The following is a 23,140-nucleotide window of genomic DNA, read 5'->3' as shown; positions in this document are numbered from 1 at the left end:
TTGGCCTGTCACAATAAGCACTGGCTGTGGAATAAGTTGTTTCACTACTTCCTTTGGCTTTGAAGCTGTGACATCACAAACGACACAACCTAAACAAGAGAGGTGTGGTTTTCTACCTCCCAAACACTGCACCAAACACGGGCTCCCTGTCATTCCACACATTCACACAAAAAACAAATTTATCAAGATAAAGATTTCCTAAAACATATTTATTGTCTTTTCGAGACTAGCTCACTCATCAAATATATTGTGTAGGCTCCACATCAAATTAATTACTAATATGTCCGTTTTGTCCAAAAAAAAATCTCGCTACAAAGACTATTAATACTGTTTGAAATATGTTATAAAACCTAAACTGCTCTTTGGAGATGCGCTTACATTGGACTTCTGTAGAAGTAGTCGCGAACCCATAAACACAGTTCATTGTAGGAGAGAGTTTCATGCCTTTGGAGTTGAGAGGATTTCAGCAAGGGCGGTAAATAAATACCTGTTACTTGCTGATTGACAGCATAAATAATAAAGGAGATATTTTGTATGACAAAGTAGGAAATAGGCTGTGGGCTTCTCACACCACAAGGACAACCTGCCCTTGCATAAACTAGGTCACACATTGAAATCATAGTCCTCTGCAGTGTCCAATAATGTCCAACATTGTCCAACAGTGACCAAAATTGACCAACAGTGTCCAACCGTGTCCAACAGTGACCAAGTGACCAAAGGTGACCAACAGTGTCAGACCAGGAAGATGTTAGCTCTGCCAGTCACCACCCAGGTTGTCTCAGCATTGGAGGAAATATGGACGAATCCTACAGGACCTGGAAATAACCAACACAATCATTCCATATGGTTTAACATATTTTACTGAATTTATAGAAACATGTACATTGTAAACAAGATGAGTCATTCTCTAATGTTCCACTGTCTGTATGGAGGCTATATGCAAATGTACTCATTTGGCCGAATATTACAAGCTTGTTCACAAGATATTAATGCTTTGTGAAAAACTTGTAATTTATAAATTCTTGTTTAATTTCATGTCTAAACATGCTAAAATGAGACATGTCTCTTGTCTTGAAGTGGAATGTAAAAAACTTGCCAGTGTGCAGGTGTCTTAACAGCCAGGAATAACAGCTAAATCTCCACACAAATAAATCATATGTCAATTTGCGTAATCTTTATTTCCTCCCCATTCACCCCCTCAACAATTGCTGACAAATTCTACAGCCCAAAGAGGGTATTCTCGTCATCAAGTGTTGCCACAAAGCTTGCATTCATCACCGTTTGTACGAGTCAGGAGCACCTCAGTTTTTCTGTAAAACACACCTTTCATATAAGAATGTGATATTGTCGGTTGTATCAATATGCTAATTGTGTGCAAGTCGGCCGCGACTCAGTGTAAAGGCATAAATCACCCAGGCTGTATAGTGGCGCGATGAGGGGGAAAACTGCCCTGTACACCCCGCTCAATCGCTTTTCACTTTCGAGATTTGTCTTGCTGAGAGAGGTAGGCCAGGAACAATGAGGTGATCAGTTTACGGGGCTCCCGCAGGGAGCCGACTTCACGCATCACGGGCGGCAGTCATCTCCAGGCTCCCCTCTCCCTCCCTCACTCACAAACACACACACAACATGGCCACAAAAACAAGGTTTTATTCATGAGTTTGTTTAGATTTCAATGGCTACGTTCTTGTATACAATGCATGCAGTGCAGTATGGGAAGGCAGGGGATCCAACAGGAATGGGGGGGTGTCACTAGACAGGGAGACTCACAGGATACTTGCTAGACAGTGGGGACTTACTATACAAGAAGACTCAATAGACAAAGGGACTCCCTTGACAGGGATACTTACTAGACAGGGGCACTTACTAGACAGGGGGACTCCCTAGACAGGGGGACTTACTAGACAGGGAGACTCACTAGACAGGGGGACTCACTAGACAGGGGGACTCCCTAGACAGGGGGACTTACTAGACAGGGAGACTCACTAGACAGGGGGACTCACTAGACAGTGGGGACTCCCTAGACAGGGGGACTCCCTAGACAGGGGGACTCCCTAGACAGGGAGACTTACTAGACAGGGAGACTCACTAGACAGGGAGACTCACTAGACAGGGGGACTTACTAGACAGGGGGACTCCCTAGACAGGGGGACTCCCTAGACAGGGGGACTTACTAGACAGGGGGACTCCCTAGACAGGGGGACTCCCTAGACAGGGAGACTTACTAGACAGGGAGACTCACTAGACAGGGGGACTTACTAGACAGGGAGACTCACTAGACAGGGGGACTTACTAGACAGGGAGACTCACTAGACAGGGGGACTCACTAGACAGGGAGACTCCCTAGACAGGGGGACTTACTAGACAGGGAGACTCCCTAGACAGGGGGACTTACTAGACAGGGAGACTCACTAGACAGGGGGACTTACTAGACAGGGAGACTCACTAGACAGGGGGACTCCCTAGACAGGGTGACTCCCTAGACAGGGGGACTAACTAGACAGGGGGACTCCCTAGACAGGGGGACTTACTAGACAGGGGGACTCCCTAGACAGGGGGACTTACTAGACAGGGGGACTTACTAGACAGGGGCACTTACTAGACAGGGGGACTCCCTAGACAGGAGCTTACTAGACAGGGGGACTTACTAGACAGGGGGACTCCCTAGACAGGGGGACTTACTAGACAGGGGGACTCACTAGACAGGGGGACTCCCTAGACAGGGGGACTAACTAGACAAGAAGACTCAGTAGACAGGGGGACTCCCTAGACAGGGGGACTTACTAGACAGGGGGACTCCCTAGACAGGGGGACTAACTAGACAAGAAGACTCAGTAGACAGGGGGACTCCCTAGACAGGGGTACTTACTAAACAAGAGGACTCACTTGACAGGGGGACTAGTGGGACTTACTAGACATCGGGACTTACTAGAAATGGGGACTCACTAGACAGGGAGACTCACTAGACAGAGGGGCTCACTAGACAGGGGGACTTACTAGACAAGACTAACTAGACAGGGGGAATCACTCGACATGGGGACTTACTAGAAATGGGGACTCACGAGACAAGGGGACTCACTGGACAGGAGGACTCACTAGATGGGGGACTTACTAGAAATGGGGACTCCCTAGACAGGCAGACTCACTAGACAGGAGAACTAATTAGACAGGGAGACTCACTAGACAGGAGAACTCACTAGACAGGGAAACTCACCAGACAGGCGGACTCAATAAACAGGAGAACTAACTAGACAGGGAGACTCACTAGACATGGGGACTTACTAGAAATGGGGACTCACTAGACAGGCAGACTCACTAGACTGGAGAACTAACTAGACAGGGAGACTCACTAGACAGGGGGACTCACTAGACACGGAGAATCACTAGGCAAGGCTCACTAGTCAGGGAGACAAACTAGATGGGTGACTTACTAGATGGGGACTCACTAGACAAGAGAACTAACTAGACAGGGAGACTCATTAGACGGGGGACTCACTAGACAGGGGGGCTCACTAGACAGGCAGACTCACTAGACTGGAGAACTAACTAGACAGGGAGACTCACTAGACAGGACTCACTAAAAAGGGAAACTCACAAGACAGGAGGACTCTCTAGACAGAGGGACTCACTAGACAAGGGGACTAACTAGACAGGGAGACTCATTAGACAGGGAGACTCATTAGACAGGGAGACTCACTATACAGGGCGACTCACTCGACAGGAGAACTCACTAGACAGGACTCACTAAAAAGGGAAACTCACAAGACAGGAGGACTCTCTAGACAGAGGGACTTATGAGACAGCGGGACTTAATAGACAGGGGAAGTGACTAAACAGGGAGACTCACAAGACAGGTGGACTCTCTAGACAGGGGGACTCACTAGACAGGACTCACTAGACAATGGGATTTACTAGACAGGTGGACTCACTAAATGGTGATAGGACTTACTAGACGGGACTCACTAGACAGGAGATAGGGGGACCTACGAGACAGGGGGAGTCACTATACAGGGGACTCACTAAAAAGGGGAACTCACAAGTAAGGGGGACTCACTAGACAGGACTCACTAAAAAGGAGAACTCACTAGACAGGGGGACCTACGAGACAGGGGGAATTACTAGACAGGGGACTCACAAAATGGTCTTACTAGACAGGACTCACTAGACAATGGGACTTACTAGACGGGGACTTACAAGATGGGGACTCACTAGGCAGGAGGGCTCACTAAATGGTGACTTACTAGACAGGACTCACTAGACAGGGTGACTTACTAGATAAGGGGACTCACTAGACAATGGGACTTACTAGAAAGGTGGACTCACTAAATAGTGATAGGACTTACTAGATGGGACTCACTAGACAGGAGAAGTAACTAGACAGGAAGACTCACGAGACAAGACTCACTAGACAAGGGGACTCACTAGACAGGGGGACTCACTAGATAGGGGTACTCACAAGTAAGGGGGACTCACTAGACAGGACTCACTAAAGAGGAGAACTCACTAGACAGGGGGACCTACGAGACAGGGGGAGTCACTATACACGGGACTCACTAAAAAGGGAAACTCACTAGACAGGTGGACTCTCTAGACAGGGGGACTTACTGGAAAGGTGGACTCACTAAATGGTGACTTACTAGACAGGACTCACTAGACAATGGGACTTACTAGACAGGGGGACTTACAAGATGGGGGCTCACTAGGCAGGGGGACTCACTAAATGGTGACTTACTGGACAGGACTCACTAGAGAGGGGGACTTACTAGACAAGGGGACTTACTAGACAAGAGGACTTGAAACATACACAAAATAATGCTGTGAATGGTGATTTAATTACATGTCCAAAATTGCAGGATTAACAATGTACCTTAGGTTCTTGTCAGGAATTGTGCTTTGACAGCGGAGGATATCACAGAACACTGGGCTGTGTATTTGTGTGTGTGATGTAGTATGATGGTTGAAGAGGACTGTCAAAGCTCGTTATTTCTACTCCTCATTATCTCGAATGTACTGATATCTCAATCCTATTTTCTGGGTACCTCCCCACCCAGACCGTCTCACTATATTACTACACAGAAATTTGCCTGCTTATCTCAAAATTTGAGATTAAAATACATAGTGCTGTCTCCAAACTTCACCGGGGGTGACACTCACGTCATTATAGAATCTTGTACCTTGATCTCGAAGTTGGCATTTGCCACATTAACAGTTTTGAGAAGCGCAAGTACACAAGTATATCGAGTACCTTTCCCCACACATGTAACATCGCTGTAAAAGCGCAGTAAATTTAAACCAATTGTTCAACCAATCATATACTTATCTTTTAATCCAATTGTAATCATAATCTTTATTGAAAGATAAAACATTGGGAGTTGTGACAAAACATCATGACAAACATGGTGGCACTTAAAAGTTCCTGGTTACATCAAAAAGTGCCAAAGCTGTGTCATGCTACTCACAATATCCAAGATGTGAAGTAACAAGCATGAGGCAAGAGTGCTATGTAGTGGACAGACTAAACAAAGGTTGCTGCAATGCCTGGTACATGTACACTGTACAGGGTTTGTCACAATTGTCATTAATAATTGCCAGTGAGAAACATTTCAATTTGTCATCACATACGCATGTTGTGTTTTCCCTTTCTTGTGCATGCAGTCGTACTGCCCTAAATCTATAATTCTGTTCCTTGATCTGTCTGGGTGTTCATGCCCCGTTCTCTCGAATGTCTGGGTATGTGGAAATTACAACACGGTCCCATAAGGTTTGAGAGAACAGGCTTCGACTCTGTATGTCCCTGTATTATCCTATGAACTATAATTAACAAATCATTTTGACTCACAACAGACATGACTGACAACACAGTATCTGACTCAGTTACAAATCACTAAGACATAATTATCTGGATGTTCGGAAGAATTGTGTCTGAAATTATTATTTTATCAGGAATAACATATTCCAATATCATGTTATTTTAGTGGCAGCTCTACTATATATACTTAAAATAATAATAACTATAAGTGTAGCACTTTGGTACACAGATCGTTATTACCAGAAATATTTTAAGTATGGAACAATTTGACCAGTCAGAGTCAAGGTTCCCACACTCGTGATCGCAAAAAATTCATGTTGATATATATAGTCAAAGTACAACCAATATGACTATTAACGAGACAAAGTATGGCAGTTATGATATATATATCGATTCTCTGTCAACTGAAGTTTCTTTCAAGGCACCAGTAGCAGTATTCTGACCGTCGCTGCTGTAAATAACGGTGAGTTGTGCAGTCTGCTGATCACTTCACAGACAATTTCGCCAAAATGTAAACAATATTGAATGATATTCTAAATAAAATTAATAAAATGGGTTACAAACATAAGTCCAGATATAAAATGACAACTTTTTCTAACCTGACAGTGTAGTTACATGAATTCTGTTGATTACAGATGTGTTGATATGGTATTTCCTGTGGTAATGGTCTGTGGTCTTGGGGAAGATAAACTCACTACAGTGGGTATAAGGTACATCCAGCTAGAGCGGTGGGAAAAAGTGTGTCCTATACTCAAGAAAATATAGTAATGGCAACATATGACTTTATCAATATGGCTGCCATGACTAATGATTGTTTTGTATTTTCCTATATGAAACCAACAGCCATATTACATTTCCGCGGTCTTGAACATACATAGTACACAAGGTTGCCATCTCAACCACTGAGTTCCAGGCTACTTATGTCCTTGAGGAGGACATTCTGTAATAGTTCTTGTTTCTGATCAGAGATGGCTACCTGGCACCTATATTGGAATTCCAATTTTGATGCCAAAGGTGAACTAAAGAGAGATGTGATTTATGTTTTAAAACAGACTGACACAGTACTGTATAATGGTTGCTGCACTAGACATGCATGTAGCCGACCACCTGTCTGTTGATGTCAGGACGACCTGGCTACACCGCCCATGACTTACACATACTTGGTTAGGACAGACATCTAAAGATGCTATCGGAAATCAGGGCAAACACTTCACATAAACAGTGTTTCTAATCATATATCTAAACCAAATCCAATAAAATATAATCTTCTTATTTTGGGTGAGATAATTGTGAGGGGTGCAGCAAGAGAGGGAGATGAAAGACCGAGCCTCAGATGGCTTCGGTTGAAAAGACACTTTCACTGTCAGCCATGTGGCGGGTTCTCGCCAGAAGCCTCACTTTCCGCACAGAGAAACCCCTCACACAACTATGTACAGCTAGCACATCATTAATCTTCACAAATGAACTTAGAAAATGATGGCCAATTAATGGTGGCAGTAAATATGTTTCCTCTTTGTGGTAATGTGCAATACAAGAAACAGTAACCAACAAAGTAGAGAAGGAACGCTAGACCGAACTTGCACACACACCTGTGCTGGCCCACAACTAAATTACACTTAATTGCTTTACGACAACAGGTAACAAGCAGACATTAACTTGCAGAAAAGCCACAGCAACAATGTGAACACTGCCAACTCCTGTCGGGACGGAATTTACTGCCTCAGCCTGTCAGACTCTTGATTAAAACTGACAGCTCTGATAGCTCTACCCTGCTCCAACATAGCCACACCACACGTCCTCAATCAGGGTACAGTCTGTAGTCTATCAAGGGGAGATATACACAGTATACACACGAACTGATATCCTGTAGTCAGTAGGAGATATACACAGTATACACAAGTAATGATATCCTGTAGTCAGTAGGAGATATACACAGTATACACACGAACTGATATCCTGTAGTCAGTAGGAGATATACACAGTATACATATGTACTGATATCCTGTAGTCAGTAGGAGATATACACAGTATACACAAGAACTGATATCCTGTAGTCAGTAGGAGATATACACAGTATACATATGTACTGATATCCTGTAGTCAGTAGGAGATATATGCAGTATACACATGTACTGATATCCTGTAGTCAAAGGGGAGATATACACAGTACACACATGTACTGATATCCTGTAGTCAGTAGGAGATATACACAGTATACACAAGTAATGATATCCTGTAGTCAATGGGAGATATACACAGTATACACACGAACTGATATCCTGTAGTCAATGGGAGATACACACAGTATACACAAGTACTGATGGCCTGTAGAAAATGGGAGATATACGCAGTATACACAAGAACTGATATCCTGTAGTCAATGGGAGATACATGCAGTATACACAAGTACTGATATCCTGTAGTCAATGGGAGATATACACAGTATACATATGTACTGATATCCTGTAGTCAGTAGGAGATATATGCAGTATACACATGTACTGATATCCTGTAGTCAAAGGGGAGATATACACAGTACACACATGTACTGATATCCTGTAGTCAGTGGGGATATATACACAGTATACACAAGTACTGATGGCTTGTAGTCAGTAGGAGATATACACAGTATACACACGAACTGATATCATGTAGTCAATGGGAGATACACACAGTATACACAAGTACTGATGGCCTGTAGAAAATGGGAGATATACGCAGTATACACAAGAACTGATATCCTGTAGTCAATGGGAGATACATGCAGTATACACAAGTACTGATATCCTGTAGTCAATGGGAGATACATGCAGTATACACAAGTACTGATATCCTGTAGTCAGTAGGAGATATATGCAGTATACACAAGAACTGATATCCTGTAGTCAGTGGGAGATATATATGCAGTATACACAAGAACTGATATCCTGTAGTCAGTAGGAGATATACACAGTACACACAAGTACTAATATCCTGTAAGCAATGGGAGATATATGCAGTATACACACGTAATGATATCCTGTAGTCAGTGAGGAGATATACACAGTATACACAAGTACTGATGGCCTGTAGTCAGTGGGGAGATATACACATTATACACAAGTACTAATATCCTGTAAGCAATGGGAGATATATGCAGTATACACACGTACTGATATCCTGTAGTCAGTGAGGAGATATACACAGTATACACACGTACTGATATCCTGTAGTCAGTGGGGAGATATACACATTATACACAAGTAATGATATCCTGTAGTCAGTGGGGAGATATACACAGTATACACACGTACTGATATCCTGTAGTCAGTGGGGATATATACACAGTATACACAAGTGCTGATGGCCTGTAGTCAGTCGGGAGATATACACAGTATACACAAGTAATGATGGCCTGTAGTCATTTGGGAGATATACACAGTATACACAAGTAATGATGGCCTGTAGTCAGTCGGGAGATATACACAGTATACACAAGTAATGATGGCCTGTAGTCATTTGGGAGGTATACACAGTATACACAAGAAATGATGGCCTGTAGTCAGTGGGGAGATATACACAGTATACACAAGTAATGATGGCCTGTGGTCAGTGGGGAGATATACACAGTATACACAAGTAATGATGGCCTGTGGTCAGTGGGGAGATATACACAGAATACACAAGTAGTGAAGGCCTGTAGTCAGTGGGGATATATAGACAGTATACATGCATACTGATGGCCTGTAGCCAATGGGAGATATATGTAGTACACACACGTACTGAGATCCTTAGTCAGAAGGGATATATACACAGTATACACACGTACTGATGGCCTGTAGTCAGTGGGGAGATATACACAGTATACACAAGTAATGATGGCCTGTGGTCAGTGGGGAGATATACACAGTATACACAAGTAATGATGGCCTGTGGTCAGTGGGGAGATATACACAGTATACACAAGTAATGATGGCCTGTGGTCAGTGGGGAGATATACACAGTATACACAAGTAATGATGGCCTGTGGTCAGTGGGGAGATATACACAGTATACACAAGTAGTGAAGGCCTGTAGTCAGTGGGGAGATATACACAGTATACACAAGTAATGATGGCTTGTAGTCAGTGGGGAGATATACACAGTATACACAAGTAATGATATCCTGTGGTCAATGGGGAGGTATACACATTATACACAAGTAATGATGGCCTGTAGTCAGTGGGGAGATATACACAGTATACACAAGTAATGATGGCCTGTGGTCAGTGGGGAGATATACACAGTATACACAAGTAATGGTATCCTGTGGTCAATGGGGAGGTATACACATTATACACAAGTAATGATGGCCTGTAGTCAGTGGGGAGATATACACAGTATACACAAGTAATGATGGCCTGTAGTCAGTGGGGAGATATACACAGTATACACAAGTAATGATGGCCTGTAGTCATTTGGGAGGTATACACAGTATACACAAGTAATGATGGCCTGTAGTCAGTGGGGAGATATACACAGTATACACAAGTAATGATGGCCTGTGGTCAATGGGGAGATATACACAGTACACACAAGTAATGATGGCCTGTGGTCAATGGGGAGATATACACAGTATACACAAGTAATGATGGCCTGTGGTCAATGGGGAGATATACACAGTACACACAAGTAATGATGGCCTGTGGTCAATGGGGAGATATACACAGTATACACAAGTAATGATGGCCTGTGGTCAATGGGGAGATATACACAGTACACACAAGTAATGATGGCCTGTGGTCAGTGGGGAGATATACACAGTATACACAAGTAATGATGGCCTGTGGTCAATGGGGAGATATACACAGTACACACAAGTAATGATGGCCTGTGGTCAGTGGGGAGATATACACAGTACACACAAGTAATGATGGCCTGTGGTCAATGGGGAGATATACACAGTACACACAAGTAATGATGGCCTGTGGTCAGTGGGGAGATATACACAGAATACACAAGTAGTGAAGGCCTGTAGTCAGTGGGGAGATATACACAGTATACACAAGTAATGATGGCCTGTGGTCAATGGGGAGATATACACAGTACACACAAGTAATGATGGCCTGTGGTCAATGGGGAGATATACACAGTACACACAAGTAATGATGGCCTGTGGTCAGTGGGGAGATATACACAGAATACACAAGTAGTGAAGGCCTGTAGTCAGTGGGGAGATATACACAGTATACACAAGTAATGATGGCCTGTGGTCAGTGGGGAGATATACACAGTATACATGCATACTGATGGCCTGTAGCCAATGGGAGATATATGTAGTACACACACGTACTGAGATCCTTAGTCAGAAGGGATATATACACAGTATACACACGTACTGATGGCCTGTAGTCAATGGGAGATATATGCAGTATACACACGTACTGATATCCTGTAGTCAGTGAGGAGATATACACAGTATACACACGTACTGATATCCTGTAGTCAGTGGGGAGATATACACATTATACACAAGTAATGATATCCTGTAGTCAGTGGGGAGATATACACAGTATACACACGTACTGATATCCTGTAGTCAGTGGGGATATATACACAGTATACACAAGTGCTGATGGCCTGTAGTCAGTCGGGAGATATACACAGTATACACAAGTAATGATGGCCTGTAGTCATTTGGGAGATATACACAGTATACACAAGTAATGATGGCCTGTAGTCAGTCGGGAGATATACACAGTATACACAAGTAATGATGGCCTGTAGTCATTTGGGAGGTATACACAGTATACACAAGAAATGATGGCCTGTAGTCAGTGGGGAGATATACACAGTATACACAAGTAATGATGGCCTGTGGTCAGTGGGGAGATATACACAGTATACACAAGTAATGATGGCCTGTGGTCAGTGGGGAGATATACACAGAATACACAAGTAGTGAAGGCCTGTAGTCAGTGGGGATATATAGACAGTATACATGCATACTGATGGCCTGTAGCCAATGGGAGATATATGTAGTACACACACGTACTGAGATCCTTAGTCAGAAGGGATATATACACAGTATACACACGTACTGATGGCCTGTAGTCAGTGGGGAGATATACACAGTATACACAAGTAATGATGGCCTGTGGTCAGTGGGGAGATATACACAGTATACACAAGTAATGATGGCCTGTGGTCAGTGGGGAGATATACACAGTATACACAAGTAATGATGGCCTGTGGTCAGTGGGGAGATATACACAGTATACACAAGTAATGATGGCCTGTGGTCAGTGGGGAGATATACACAGTATACACAAGTAGTGAAGGCCTGTAGTCAGTGGGGAGATATACACAGTATACACAAGTAATGATGGCTTGTAGTCAGTGGGGAGATATACACAGTATACACAAGTAATGATATCCTGTGGTCAATGGGGAGGTATACACATTATACACAAGTAATGATGGCCTGTAGTCAGTGGGGAGATATACACAGTATACACAAGTAATGATGGCCTGTGGTCAGTGGGGAGATATACACAGTATACACAAGTAATGGTATCCTGTGGTCAATGGGGAGGTATACACATTATACACAAGTAATGATGGCCTGTAGTCAGTGGGGAGATATACACAGTATACACAAGTAATGATGGCCTGTAGTCAGTGGGGAGATATACACAGTATACACAAGTAATGATGGCCTGTAGTCATTTGGGAGGTATACACAGTATACACAAGTAATGATGGCCTGTAGTCAGTGGGGAGATATACACAGTATACACAAGTAATGATGGCCTGTGGTCAATGGGGAGATATACACAGTACACACAAGTAATGATGGCCTGTGGTCAATGGGGAGATATACACAGTATACACAAGTAATGATGGCCTGTGGTCAATGGGGAGATATACACAGTACACACAAGTAATGATGGCCTGTGGTCAATGGGGAGATATACACAGTATACACAAGTAATGATGGCCTGTGGTCAATGGGGAGATATACACAGTACACACAAGTAATGATGGCCTGTGGTCAGTGGGGAGATATACACAGTATACACAAGTAATGATGGCCTGTGGTCAATGGGGAGATATACACAGTACACACAAGTAATGATGGCCTGTGGTCAGTGGGGAGATATACACAGTACACACAAGTAATGATGGCCTGTGGTCAATGGGGAGATATACACAGTACACACAAGTAATGATGGCCTGTGGTCAGTGGGGAGATATACACAGAATACACAAGTAGTGAAGGCCTGTAGTCAGTGGGGAGATATACACAGTATACACAAGTAATGATGGCCTGTGGTCAATGGGGAGATATACACAGTACACACAAGTAATGATGGCCTGTGGTCAATGGGGAGATATACACAGTACACACAAGTAATGATGGCCTGTGGTCAGTGGGGAGATATACACAGAATACACAAGTAGTGAAGGCCTGTAGTCAGTGGGGAGATATACACAGTATACACAAGTAATGATGGCCTGTGGTCAGTGGGGAGATATACACAGTATACATGCATACTGATGGCCTGTAGCCAATGGGAGATATATGTAGTACACACACGTACTGAGATCCTTAGTCAGAAGGGATATATACACAGTATACACACGTACTGATGGCCTGTAGTCAATGGGATAAATATGCAGTATACACACGTACTGATATCCTTAGTCAGTAGGGATATATACACAGTATACACGCATACTGATGGCCTGTAGCCAATGGAAGAGATACGTAGTACACATGCGTACTGATATCCTGTAGTCAATGGGAGATATATGCAGTATACACACGTACTTATATCCTTGGTCAGTAGGGAAATATATGCAGTATACACAAGTAATGATGGCCTCTGGTCAATGGGGAGATATACACAGTATACACAAGTAATGTTGGCCTGTGGTCAGTGGGGAGATATACACAGTATACACAAGTAATGTTGGCCTGTAGTCAGTGGGGAGATATACACAGAATAACCAAGTACTGATTGCCTGTAGTCAGTGGGGAGATATACACAGAATACACATGTACTGATATCCTGTAGTCAGTGGGGAGATGTACACAGTATACACAAGTAATGATGGCCTGTGGTCAATGGGGAGATATACACAGTATACACAAGTAATGATGGCCTGTGGTCAATGGGGAGATATACACAGTATACACAAGTAATGATGGCCTGTGGTCAATGGGGAGATATACACAGTATACACAAGTAATGATGGCCTGTGGTCAATGGGGAGATATACACAGTATACACAAGTAATGATGGCCTGTGGTCAATGGGGAGATATACACAGTATACACAAGTAATGATGGCCTGTGGTCAATGGGGAGATATACACAGTATACACAAGTACTGATGGCCTGTGGTCAATGGGGAGATATACACAGTACACACAAGTAATGATGGCCTGTAGTCAGTGGGGAGATATACACATTATACACAAGTAATGATATCCTGTAGTCAGTGGGGAGATATACACAGTATACACACGTACTGATATCCTGTAGTCAGTGGGGAGATATACACAGTATACACAAGTGCTGATGGCTTGTAGTCAGTGGGGAGATATACACAGTATACACAAGTACTGATGGCCTGTAGTCAGTGGGGAGATATACACAGTATACACAAGTAATGATGGCCTGTGGTCAGTGGGGAGATATACACAGTATACACAAGTAATGATGGCCTGTGGTCAATGGGGAGATATACACAGTATACACAAGTAATGATGGCCTGTGGTCAATGGGGAGATATACACAGTATACACAAGTAACGATGGCCTGTGGTCAATGGGGAGATATACACAGTATACACAAGTAATGATGGCCTGTGGTCAATGGGGAGATATACACAGTATACACAAGTACTGATGGCCTGTGGTCAATGGGGAGATATACACAGTACACACAAGTAATGATGGCCTGTAGTCAGTGGGGAGATATACACATTATACACAAGTAATGATATCCTGTAGTCAGTAGGGAGATATACACAGTATACACACGTACTGATATCCTGTAGTCAGTGGGGAGATATACACAGTATACACAAGTAATGATGGCTTGTAGTCAGTGGGGAGATATACACAGTATACACAAGTACTGATGGCCTGTAGTCAGTGGGGAGATATACACAGTATACACAAGTAATGATGGCCTGTGGTCAGTGGGGAGATATACACAGTATACACAAGTAATGATGGCCTGTGGTCAGTGGGGAGATATACACAGTATACACAAGTAATGATGGCCTTTAGTCAGTGGGGAGATATACACAGTATACACAAGTAATGATGGCCTGTAGTCAGTGGGGAGATATACACAGTATACACAAGTAATGATGGCCTTTAGTCAGTGGGGAGATATACACAGTATACACAAGTAATGATGGCCTGTAGTCAGTGGGGAGATATACACAGTATACACAAGTAATGGTATCCTGTTGTCCATGGGGAGTTATTCAAGGTATTTTGACCACTGCAATATGCTGAAAGTATTTTAACTAGGTCATGACAAAGGTTCAAATTAAAAAAAAAAAACAGGTAATTCCTTCCTCTCATCCCAAATAATATTCACCTTCTCCTTAAACGCGAGACTGACTAAAGCTCTCATAAAATCCCTGAACTTCCCAAGCTTGGTGAAACTGTGACATGTTACAGCGTACACACATTTGTATTGAATGAAGATTGTTTTACACCACAGTCTAATACATTCCTGCTACATAACAGGTATTTCATCAGATCTTGAACAGGTAAACCATACAGTACCTGGTGAGCACAGAAAACTAGTTAGGCTATAACTTGACCCTGTGGTGGTCTGGGTGGACTATAGCTATACAGACAGGACATCTAGAGCCCTGTGGTCTGGATGTACTATAGCTACACAGACAGGACATCTAGAGCCCTGTGGTCTGGATGTACTATAGCTACACAGACAGGACATATAGAGCCCTATGGTCTGGGTACACTATAGCTACACAGACAGGACATCTAGAGCAATATGGTCTGGATCTACTATAGCTACACAGACATGACATCTAGAGCCTTGTGGTCTGGATGTACTATAGCTACACAGACAGGACATCTAGAGCCCTATGGTCTGGATGTACTATAGCTACACAGACAGGACATATAGAGCCCTATCGGAAATCGAACCCGGGTCTTCGGCGTGACGAGCAAACACTTTAACCACTAGGCTACATGTCAGCCCCAGGTGTACTATAGCTACACAGACAGGACATCTAGAGCCCTATGGTCTGGGTACACTATAGCTACACAGACAGGACATCTAGAGCCCCGTGATCTGAGTGTACTAAAGCTACACAGACAGGACATCTAGAGCCCTGTGGTGTGGGTGGACTATAGCTACACAGACAGGACATCTAGAGCCCTTTGGTCTGGGTGTACCATAGCTACACAGACAGGACATCTAGAGCCCAGTGGTCTTGGTACACTATAGCTACACAGACAGGACATCTAGAGCCCTATGGTCTGGGTGGACTACAGCTACACAGACAGGACATCTAGAGCCCTGTGGTCTGGGTGTACTATAGTGAGTGAGTGAATGAGTTTGATTTTTCGCCGCTTTTAGCAATATTCCAGCAATATCACGGCCGGGGACACCAGAAATGGGCTTCACACATTGTACCCATGTCGGGAATCGAACCCGGGTCTTCGGAGTGACGAGCGAACGCTTTAACCACTAGGCTACCCGGCCGCCCCAGGTGTACTATAGCTACACAAACAGGACATCTAGAGCCATATGGTCTGGGTACACTATAGCTACACAGACAGGACTTCTAGAGCCTCGTGATCTGAGTGTACTAAAGCTACACAGACAGGACATCTAGAGCCCTATGGTCTGGGTGGACTATAGCTACACAGACTGGACATCTAGAGCCCTTTGGTCTTGGTGTACCATGGCTACACAGACAGGACATCTAGAGCCATATGGTATGGGTGGACTATAGCTACACAGACAGGACATCAAGAGCCCTATGGTCTGGGTACACTATAGCTACACAGACAGGACTTCTAGAGCCCTGTGGTGTGGGTGGACTATAGCTACACAGACAGGACATCAAGAGCCCCTTGATCTGAGTGTACTATAGTTACACAGACAGGACATCTAGAGCCCTGAGGTCTGGGTGGACTATAGCTACACAGACAGGACATCTAGAGCCCTATGGTCTGGGTGGACTATAGCTACACAGACAGGACATCTAGAGCCCTGAGGTCTGGGTGGACTATAGCTACACAGGCAGGACATCTAGAGCCCTGTGGTCTGAGTGTACTATAGCTACACAGACAGGACATTTAGAGCCCCGTGGTCTGGGTGGACTATACCTACACAGACAGGACATCTAGAGCCCCATGATATGAGTGTACTAAAGCTACACAGACAGGACATATAGAGCCCTGAGGTCTGGGTGGACTATAGCTACACAGACAGGACATCTAGAACCCTGAGGTCTGGGTGGAATATAGCTACACAGACAGGACATCTAGAGCCCTATGGTCTGGGTGTACTATAGCTACACAGACAGGACACTACAGCTACACAGACAGGACATCTAGAGCCCTGTGGTGTGGGTGAACTATAGCTGCACAGACAGGACATCTAGAGCCCTGAGGTCTGGGTGTACTATAGCTACACAGACAGGACACTACAGCTACACAGATAGGACATCTAGAGCCCTATGGTCTGGGTGTACTATAGCTACACAGACAGGACACTACAGCTACACAGACAGGACTTCTAGAGCCCTATGGTCTGGGTGTACTATAGCTACACAGACAGGACACTACAGCTACACGGACAGGACTTCTAGAGCCCTATGGTCTGGGTGTAATATAGCTACACAGACAGGATATCTAGAGCCCTATGGTCTGGGTGTACTATAGCTACACAGACAGGACACTACAGCTACACAGACAGGACATCTAGAGCCCTATGGTCTGGGTGTACTATAGCTACACAGACAGGACACTACAGCTACACAGACAGGACATCTAGAGCCCTGAGGTCTGGGTGTACTATAGCTACACAGACAGGACAACTAGAGCCCCATGGTCTGGGTGTACTATAGCTACACAGACAGGACACTACAGCTACACAGACAGGACATCTAGAGCCCTGAGGTCTGGGTGTACTATAGCTACACAGACAGGACATCAAGAGCCCCATGGTCTGGGTGTACTATAGCTACACAGACAGGACATCAAGAGCCCTATGGTATGGGTACACTACAGCTACACAGACAGGACATCTGGAGCCCTATGGTATGGGTGTACTATAGCTACACAGACAGGACATCTAGAGCCCTGTGGTATGGGTGTACTATAGCTACACAGACAGGACATCTAGAGCCCTGTGGTATGGGTGTAATATAGCTACACAGACAGGACATCTGGAGCCCTATGGTATGGGTGTACTATAGCTACACAGACAGGACATCTAGAGCCCTGTGGTATGGGTGTAATATAGCTACACAGACAGGACATCTAGAGCCCTATGGTATGGGTGTAATATAGCTACACAGACAGGACATCAAGAGCCCTATGGTATGGGTGTACTATAGCTACACAGACAGGACATCAAGAGCCCTATGGTATGGGTGTAATATAGCTACACAGACAGGACATCAAGAGCCCTATGGTATGGGTACACTACAGCTACACAGACAGGACATCTAGAGCCCTATGGTATGGGTGTACTATAGCTACACAGACAGGACATCAAGAGCCCTATGGTCTGGGTGTAATATAGCTACACAGACAGGACATCAAGAGCCCTATGGTATGGGTGTACTATAGCTACACAGACAGGACATCAAGAGCCCTATGGTATGGGTGTAATATAGCTACACAGACAGGACATCAAGAGCCCTATGGTATGGGTACACTACAGCTACACAGACAGGACATCTAGAGCCCTGTGGTATGGGTGTACTATAGCTACACAGACAGGACATCAAGAGCCCTATGGTATGGGTACACTACAGCTACACAGACAGGACATCAAGAGCCCTATGGTATGGGTGGACTATAGCTACACAGACAGGACATCAAGAGCCCTATGGTATGGGTGTACTATAGCTACACAGACAGGACATCAAGAGCCCTATGATCTGGGTGTACTATAGCTACACAGACAGGACATCAAGAGCCCTATGGTATGGGTGTACTATAGCTACACAGACAGGACATCAAGAGCCCTATGGTATGGGTGTAATATAGCTACACAGACAGGACATCAAGAGCCCTATGGTATGGGTGTAATATAGCTACACAGACAGGACATCAAGAGCCCTATGGTATGGGTGTAATATAGCTACACAGACAGGACATCACACCTAAAGCCCTGTGGTCTGGGTGTATTACTATATCTAATCAGATAGCACAGAATACCTGAATCCTTCATTTCTTCTTGTCCCCGAATGCCTCTATCTCGGCATACTGGACATCTTCAGGCTTCCCACTCAGTTTTGCCTTGAGAATCTTGAGTTGAAGTTCATTGCCATTGATTCTGCAGACAGTAAGAACATTAATCAACAACACATACTACAACTCCTTGCCCTGGGTGAGAATGTTTGAGAGGACCATCACTCTTCTAGAAGTCCATACACGTGTGTATTACTTTGTGAAATGTTTGCTATCTACGTGGACTGACCTGGCCTGCTCCTTGGCTTGAGAGTACATTGCATGAAACTTCATGTCCCTGGCGTCCAGGTGATTCTTGTGGAGTGTTGTTGTTTTTCTGCAACAGACAACGTCTACCAGACATGACCTTTGCAAATCTGGGTCTGTAGGAAACAATTCTGGGTCTGTAGGAAACAACTCTAGGTCTGTGAGAAACAACCCCAGGTCTGTGAGAAACAGTTCTAGGTCTGTGGAAAACAACTTTAGGTCTGTAGGAAACAACTTTAGGTATGTGGGAAACAGTTATAGGTCTGTGAAAAACAACTCTAGGTCTGTAGGAAACAACTCCAGGTTTGTGGGAAACAACCCTAGGTATGTGGGAAACAACTCTAGGGCTGTAGGAAAGAGTTCTAAGTCTGTGGAAAACAACCCTAGGTATGTGGGAAACAACTCTAGGTATGTGGGAAACAACTCTAGGTCTGTGGAAAACAACTCTAGGTCTGTGGAAAACAACTCTAGGTCTGTGGAAAACAACCCTAGGTCTGTGGAAAACAACCCTAGGTATGTGGGAAACAACTCTAGGTCTGTGGGAAACAACTCTAGGTCTGTGGAAAACAACCCTAGGTCTGTGGAAAACAACCCTAGGTATGTGGGAAACAACTCTAGGTCTGTGGAAAACAACCCTAGGTCTGTGGAAAACAACCCTAGGTATGAGGGAAACAACTCTAGGTCTGTGGAAAACAACCCTAGGTATGTGGGAAACAACTCTAGATCTATGAAACAGACTGACTTGATACAACAATACCTAGGGCTCCCAATACATCTGGTTATAGGGGCCAGCAAGCACCATTAGAAGTGGAGCCACCCCATCACTTCACAACGAGCATGTTTACTCATACATGAAATATGCATATGTCGGAAAGCACACGTTAAATTCCCAATTTAAGTAAGTATGTTTTACTGGCACAATTAGCATGTTTTACAGGTACAGCAAGGATGTTTGTTTATGTGGAATACCAAAAAGAATTTTCAACTGATTTCACACGCCCTATTGTAGACAGCTGTCTACAACAGAACATTTATAAAACATTTGAAAGCTGCCACAATAGGTTGAATAATAGTTAAGGAGAAATGACTCAATGTGCTGTGGACTTTTTGAATTTCTGAAGAACAAAAGGTAACAGACAGAAATATGGAGGATATGTGGTATGAATATTGATGTGTTCAGTGTTTAAAGACTGACGGACTGATGGACTGACCTGCTGATGGACTGACAGACTGATGGACAGACTGACTGATAGAATGATGGACTGATGGAATGACAGACTGATGGACTGATAGACTGATGGACTGATGGATGGATGGACTGACAGACTGATGGACTGACTGACTGAGGTACAGATCTACTGATGGACTGACAGACTGATGGACAGATATACTGACGGACAGATGGAATGATGGACAGATTGACGGCTGGACTGACGGAGTGATGGACAGATTGACTGATGGAAGGACAGACTGATGGACTGATGGACTGATGGATGGATGGACTGACAGACTGATGGACTGACTGACTGAGGTACATATTGACTGATGGACTGACTGAGTGATGGACAGATGGACTGATGGAAGGGCAGACTGATGGAAGGACAGACTGATGGACAGATGGACTGATGGAATGATGGACTGATAGACAGATAGACTGATAGACATACCGACTGATGGAATGACGGACTGATGGACTGACTAATGGACTGACAGACTGATGGACAGATGGACTGGTAGAGTGATGGACTGATGTACTAATGGACAGATGGACTGATGGAATGACAGACTGACGGACAGATGGACTGATGGAATGATGGACAAATGGAATGACAGACTGATGGACGGATTGACTGATGGACTGATAGACTGACTGACTGATGGACTGATGGACTGACAGACTGACAGACTGACGGAATGATGGAATGATGGAATGATGGACTGATGGACAGACGGAATGATGGACTGATGGAATGATGGACTGATGGAATGATGGACAGACAGACTGATGGAATGATGGACTGATGGAATGACGGACTGATGGACTGAAGGAATGACGGACTGAGGGACTGACAAACTGACAGACTGATGGACTGACAGACTGAGGGAATGATAGACTGAGGGACTGACAGACTGACAGACTGATGTATTGATGGAATGGTGGACTGATGGAATGACAGATTGATGGACAGACAGACTGATGGATTGGACTGACAGACTGACAAGGTAAACGAGAAGCACGTGAAATCAGAGGGTAATACATCCCCTTCGAGATGTTTTCAAAACTTACACAATCGCAAAGTAGTGAACTGTAGCTCCTATCAACATCAGCCCCATGCAGCAGACAACGATGGAGAAGTTGGACATTTTCTTGATGCCACGAATGCCGTAGTAAGACTTCTCTTCATACGCTGCATCCTTGCTGTGGTTGCGCATGTGCCAGATCGTCTCATCCCAGAAGGGCTCCCCATCTGTGTTCCTGCAATTGCAGCCAGCGTGAGTAATTGACCAAAATATTCATGGATATTCAATACAGATAATGTTTCTACATGTGGGTACAAGATTGGGGTAAAATGTTATTTGATATTCATAGTCCAAAACTATATCCTAAATAAGGCATCGCTTCCGAAGAACAAACTTGGTTAATGAAAATATTAATTTTTACATATCATCACAAAACATGATACATTACACTAGGCATTGTTTTACACGAGATGTGTAATTGTCTCATAAAATAAGCCAGATATCAATCAAATGTACACACCAATCTACCGGTGATTCAGCTAAAAAATACCCAGGCTGGATTTTATTGCAATGATTGGAAGAAATTCTACAAGAAACCTGTCCGAGGAATAATATATTCTAATTGCGAGATAAACAAGTTATGATCTAGCTGTAGATTGATATCTTTTATTTTAATTTGGAACTGAGTGCTTTCGCAATTTAAAATAAATTAACCATAAGCATGATAAGGTTATGTGGCCATAGTGACTATTGCAAATATGTTTGTAGTGACTCACAGACGTATATACGTCTTTGAGTGACTGAAGTGCTAATAAAATGACTAGTGCTGTTGTGGCCAGGTTTTAAAGGCAGTATGCTGCAGTGAGTTCCTGTGTTAACGTAAACATGGAAGGCTTGAACATTCGAGGGGTTTGAAGATGGGACAGTTTCTAGAAGGCCGGCTGTACCTTTCTGAGATCGACGAGAGGGTTATTTGAGGCCTTTCGACTGGATTTGAGTCTTATCTACTTGCTACTATGGGGGTTGAATGTCTTTTTGTCAATGCCAATAACCCCAGTCTTTGTAGCTACCACAAACTCCACCCAACACTAGCTATCAACAATCCCAGTCTTTACAGCTACCACAAACTCCACCCAACACTAGCTATCAATAAGTTATACTTTGTAGCTACCTTACACTCCACCTAAAACTAGCTACCAATAATCCCAGTCTTTACAGCTACCAAAAACTTCACCCAACACAAGCTACCAACAATCCCAGTCTTTGTGGCTACCATAAACTCCATCCAACACTAGTTACCTATAACCCCAGTCTTTACACCTTCCATAAACTCCAACCAACACATGCTACCAATAACCACAGTCTTTGCAGCAACCATAAACTCCATCCAACACTAGC

The 23,140-nt window shown here is 43.9% G+C and overlaps 1 protein-coding gene across 2 annotated transcripts in view; it reads right to left on the bottom strand.

The window, feature by feature from the left end:
- Window positions 1-206: 206 nt before the first annotated feature.
- LOC139442945 (dnaJ homolog subfamily C member 4-like) overlaps window positions 207-23,140 on the bottom strand; it is a 42,090-nt gene continuing 19,156 nt past the window's right edge. For both annotated transcript variants that reach the window (XM_071223869.1, XM_071223870.1), the window contains exons 5-8: window positions 21,789-21,977; window positions 19,485-19,571; window positions 19,223-19,340; window positions 207-815 (exon numbers count right to left, since the gene is read on the bottom strand). In XM_071223869.1, coding sequence (XP_071079970.1) covers window positions 19,232-19,340; window positions 19,485-19,571; window positions 21,789-21,977 — 385 coding nt within the window. In that variant the 3' untranslated portion in view covers window positions 207-815; window positions 19,223-19,231. The remainder of the gene's footprint in view (window positions 816-19,222; window positions 19,341-19,484; window positions 19,572-21,788; window positions 21,978-23,140) is intronic.

This window comes from Haliotis cracherodii, unplaced genomic scaffold (assembly GCF_022045235.1).
Source record: "Haliotis cracherodii isolate W230 unplaced genomic scaffold, xgHalCrac1.p SCAF_5, whole genome shotgun sequence".
NCBI lineage: Eukaryota > Metazoa > Mollusca > Gastropoda > Lepetellida > Haliotidae > Haliotis > Haliotis cracherodii.
Note: the sequence above shows the minus strand (reverse complement) of the source record. Positions and strands in the feature narration are given on the sequence as shown.